The 4,873-nt window shown below is 58.5% G+C and overlaps 1 protein-coding gene across 1 annotated transcript; it reads right to left on the bottom strand.

Annotated features, from left to right (window-relative positions):
- Nucleotides 1–242: 242 nt before the first annotated feature.
- Nucleotides 243–4,545, bottom strand: LOC104531972 (F-box/WD repeat-containing protein 7-like; the record flags this gene model as incomplete). Its single annotated transcript, XM_010177037.1, has 6 exons — nt 243–468; nt 1,140–1,321; nt 2,054–2,167; nt 3,198–3,334; nt 4,204–4,327; nt 4,411–4,545. Coding segments are annotated over 6 exons (918 nt in total), but the record flags the coding sequence as incomplete, so codon positions are not given.
- Nucleotides 4,546–4,873: the final 328 nt, after the last annotated feature.

The following is a 4,873-nucleotide window of genomic DNA, read 5'->3' as shown; positions in this document are numbered from 1 at the left end:
AGAACTGGACACAATATTCCAGATGTGGCCAGACCAGGAGATCTCGTGTCAGAGACCCGGGGCAGGAAGGATGGTGCGCTGTGCCCACGTACCCCCCGGCTGCCCAGGGTCCCCCTCTGGCAGCTTTTTTCCTCCAGGAAACAGCCCCAGGGTGTGTGTGTGGGGGGGGTCAGGTGTCCTCTGTGTCCCTGCTGTGTCCTCTGTGTCCCCACCTGTGCTGTGATGGGCGCTCAGGGCCTCACCTGCAAGGAGTAGACGCGGTTGGTGTGTCCCTGCAGCGTGTGAGTGCAGCTCTCGCTCTCGGGGTCCCACACTTTCACTGTGTAGTCGTAGGCGCCGCTCACCACCTTGTGCCCGTCGTACTGCACGCAGCGCACGGCGGCCACGTGCCCCATCAGCACGTGCAGACACTGCCCCGTCTCGATGTCCCAGAGGCGCAGGGTGGCGTCCCGGGAGCCGCTCACGACCCTGTGGCAAGGACACGAGTGCAGCCCGATGGTGTTGACACAGCTGAGACAACCCCAGGCACACGAGCTTCCCTGAGAGCTTCTCCTCCCCAGGGACACCCCTTCCCACACAGCACCCTGCAGCTGCAGAGCAGCCCAAGCCATGACCACCTCTGCACTTTCACCTGCCCCATATCCCGGAGCACTGACCAGCCCAGGCTCCTAATGCTTCTGTATGGGTCAGAGAGTTGGAGCTGTTCAGCCTGGAGAAGAGAAGGCTCTGGGGAGACCTTCTAGCGGCCTCCCAGTACCTGAAGGGGCTCCAGGAAGGCTGGGGAGGGACTTTGGCCAAGGGCAGGGAGGGAGAGAACAAGGGGTGATGGCTTGAAAGTGTCAGAGGGGAGATGGAGCTGAGATGTGAGGAAGAAATTGTTTGGTGTGAGGGTGGTGAGCCAGTGTCCCAGGTTGTCCAGAGAAGCTGTGGCTGCTCCTCCCTGGAAGTGTTTGTGGCCAGGCTGGATGAGGCTTGGAGCAACCTGGTCTAGTGGAAGGTGTCCCTGCTGATGGCAGGGGGGTTGGAACTGGAGGAGCTTTAAGGGCCCTTCCCACCCAAACCAGTCGGGGATTCCATAATTCCACACCGTGACCTGCCCCTCAGCAGAGCCCAGCCCAGCCCCCCCATCGTGCCCGTACCTGTTCCCGTGCAGGTGCATGCAGCGCACGGTGGACGTGTGCCCGTACAGCGTGTGCACGCACTCGCCCGTGTCTGCGTTCCACACTTTGAGCGTCCGGTCCGTGGAGCCGCTGATGACGATGCTGTCCCTCATCTGGGACGACCACACACCCCCTGTGTGGCCAACCAGTGTCTGCACACACTGCCAAGGACAAGAGGTGAGAGGCTGGTTTGGGAAAGGCTGAACCACGCAGGAAAAAGGGAAAGCAAAGGGCAGGGCTTCCCCCGGGCGAGGGACAGGCAGGGGACAGTGTCTAGGGGACGGGGCCAGGCTCTTCTCACTGACACCCAACAACAGGATGAGAGGCAACAGGCATGAACCGCAGCAGAGGAAGTTCCACCTGAACATGAGGAAGAACTTTCCAGTGAGGGTGCCAGAGCCCTGGGACAGGCTGCCCAGGGAGGGTGTGGAGTCTCCTTCTCTGGAGACATTCAAAACCCATCTGGACAAAATCCTGGTTCATGTGCTCTGCTTGAGCAGGGGGGTTCCTTCCAACCTCAATCACTCTGAAGGCTCTTCAGGTCAGCAATCCATCTCCCTGTGGACTCAGGTCCCCACCACAGAGGTGGTGGTGTCATCCATGACAATGATCACTCGCTATTCCACAGCCAGTGAAGTTTCTTGCCCTTTCAGGATCTCCAGAAGGGTGGTCCACCCCCGCTGACTGCCAGTGAACCCACGTGTCTGGCCAGCTCTGCCATGTTACTGCAGCTCTTCCAGTGCTCCAGCAGCCACAGGATCTATCAAATCCTCTCCCTAGTGACACTTTGCCAGCGACAGCATAAACCCACCCAAAGGGCCCTCCACACCTCCCCAGTTCCTGCAGGAGCAGCAGGACTCAGCCCTGTGACGTGTCCACGGGGCAGAGCTCACCTCCCCGGTGACTGCTGACCACACCTTCAGCGTGTTGTCATCCGAGCCACTGACTATCCGGTTGCCACAGAACTGCAGGCAGGTGATGACGTGGTCGTCGTGTCCCTTCAGCACCTGGGGACAGAACAAGGGGACTCAGGAGGGAGGAGAGGGCGGCTCAGAGCCCCGGAGCCTGCGGGACCTCAGGCCTCGGGAGAAGCCACGAGGATGGTGAGGCAGCAATAGGGCTGAGGGGAGGAGGAACAGCTGGGTCCTGGTGATGCTGCCACCTCCCTGCCACCTCCCTGTCACCTCCCTGCTGCTCCTCTGTGGGCAGCAGCTATGGTGGGAGCTGGGGGGGCATTTGGTGGCATTTGCTGGGGAACAGTGGGCTACACAGGGACTCCAAAACATGGATGGACCCTCGTGGCTATTAAGGCCACACAAGCTATTGAGCTCAGATCTGTCCTAGATCATAGCTTCACAGGATGTGGTGAGTTGGAAGGGACTCACCAGGATCATGAGTCCAACTCCTGTCCCTGCACAGGACAATCCCAACATTCACACCATGTCCCTGAGGGCCTTGGCCAAATGCTGCTGGAATCTTGTCAGGCTTGGTGCCATGAGCACCTCCCTGGGGAGCCTGTTCCAGTGCTCCACCACCCTCTGGGTGCCTGAAGAACCTTTTCCTCATGGCCAACCTCACCCTCCCCTGCCACATCTTCCTGCCATTTCCTCTGCTCCTGGGTGACCCTTTTGCCACTAGCAGAACCACAGCCCCGTGCCACCCGCTGAGCTGTGCTGTGGATCTGCTCTCTGCAGGCAGGGACAGGAGCTGCAGGAAGCTGGCAGGACCTGGAGCTTCAGGGACTTTTAAATTCAAATATTTCCAGGTGTCCCTGCTGACACCAGGGAGGTTGGAACTGGATGAGCTTTAAGGTCCCTTCCCACCCAAACCAGTCTGGGGTTCCATAGATGCCTCTGGCTGGTGCCTTCTGAAGACAGCCTAGACTTGGGAATCTTTTCCCAAGGCACTTTAAGAATTCTTGTTGTTGTTCTCATCCTGTTGGTCACAGATATTTCCCTGCTGCTTCCTTCCTGTACCAGCTTCCTACGTGTCAAAGCTGTGGAGCCTGGTTCTCAGCAAGGACCCCAAAGGACCCACCTTGGGGGCTTTGAGCTCCCCGCTGCGCCAGTTCATGTCGATTTTGTGCTGACGCATGAAGGCAAATTTCCAGGGGCTGTACATGAACCCAGGGCTCAGCAGGCGCCGCTTCCGCAGGTTCAGGGGCTCCTCGATGCCTGCAGGGAGAACACAGCGGGGTGGCTCACGGCACACAGGTGGTCCATGCCCTCACCCTCCCAGGGAGCTGAGATGATGCAGCTCATGGGGGCTGCGGGCCACGCCACTGCAGAGCCCAGCCACGATGTGCCATCCTGCCCTGGCTTCGTTAGGATACAGTTAATGTCACAGAATCACATAGTCATAAAGGTTGGAAAAGACCTTCAAGATCATCAAGTCCAGCCATGAACCCAACACTGCCAATCCCACCTCTAAACCATGTCCCTCAGCAAAGAAAAAAATTCTTTTCAGCAGCCAGAGTAGCTGTGGTTTGTTTTCAGGGTGGGATTTGTGATGAGAAGAATGTTGATCAGGTACTAATGTCATTAGTTGCTGCTGGAGCCCAAGGTCATTGTGTTTGGCTGGTTCACAGCTACATGAGGACTGGGAGGGGGGCAGTGCAGTAATTAGCAAACCCCCAATTGGCATTTGGCTCTGCCAATGAGATATTCCATCTCCTGTCCCCCATGGGCAGGACATTGCCCAGGGCTGAGCGGGAAGCTGGGGATTCTCTCGGGGATGGCTCGGGCTCTGGCTCTCCCGGGGTTTGGGTTTGGGGACTGTCTCTGCTCCGGGATTTCTGGCTGGGACAGGCTGGGCATTGGCCAGGGGATGGGGAGCAACTGCCCTGGGCATCACTCATTGGCATGTTCTGATATTACTGTTACTGTCATTATCATTTTATTTCAATTAGTAAACTGTTTTTATCTCAACCCGTGAGTTTTCTTACTTTTAACTTTCCAGTTCTCTCCCCTGCTCCCTGGGAGGAGCGGGGAGGGCTGCAGCCAAAGGAGTGAAGCCACCACGCACAGGCAGGAGGGGTCTTTACCTTCTTCACGGCATTTCTCTCTCCACAGCAGGTTATCTTCAGCAAGGACCCTCCAGTAGCGACAAGTCTGGGCAGCTCGGAGCAGGTCCCGAGGCTCCAGGAACGACAGGACGTAGAGTGCCAGCTGCAGGAGTGGGATGAGGGCACAGTGGGCTCCTGTGTCCGGTGCCCAGCACTGGGGCCAGCCCAGCACTGGCCTCAACTCACCTCCTTGGGCAGCAGGGAGATGAAATCCCTCTGGAACTGGGGTTCAATGACCTGCATCATGTACTTGATTTGGGAGGGCTCGCAGCGATCAATGAGCTCATCCAGAGCAAGCAGCTTCTCGGGGCCGCTCCAGCGCTGAGGACAGGGACAGGTCAGGGTGCCTGCACACATGCCAGACCCTCACAGGCTCCTCCACGGCCCTGCACAGAGCCTGTGCCCCCACCCCACCCAGCCCAACACCAGCCAGCACGGGCAGGACAGGCCCACCGGGCTGCTGGAGCAGCACCGGGCTCTGCTGCCCAGATCCCAACATAGAGAGGAGCCAGAGAGATGGGGCTGGAGCTCCACGAGTCACGTAAGATGGAACACAGGGAGCGAGAGGGGAACAACACCACTTCTGTGCTCCTTTACCCGAGGCAAAAACTCACTAAAAATCCACTGTGGGACCCAAACCCCTGCCTGC

This window comes from Antrostomus carolinensis, unplaced genomic scaffold, assembly GCF_000700745.2.
Source record: "Antrostomus carolinensis isolate BGI_N321 unplaced genomic scaffold, ASM70074v2 scaffold35301, whole genome shotgun sequence".
NCBI lineage: Eukaryota > Metazoa > Chordata > Aves > Caprimulgiformes > Caprimulgidae > Antrostomus > Antrostomus carolinensis.
This window is presented reverse-complemented; position numbering and strand designations above follow the sequence as displayed.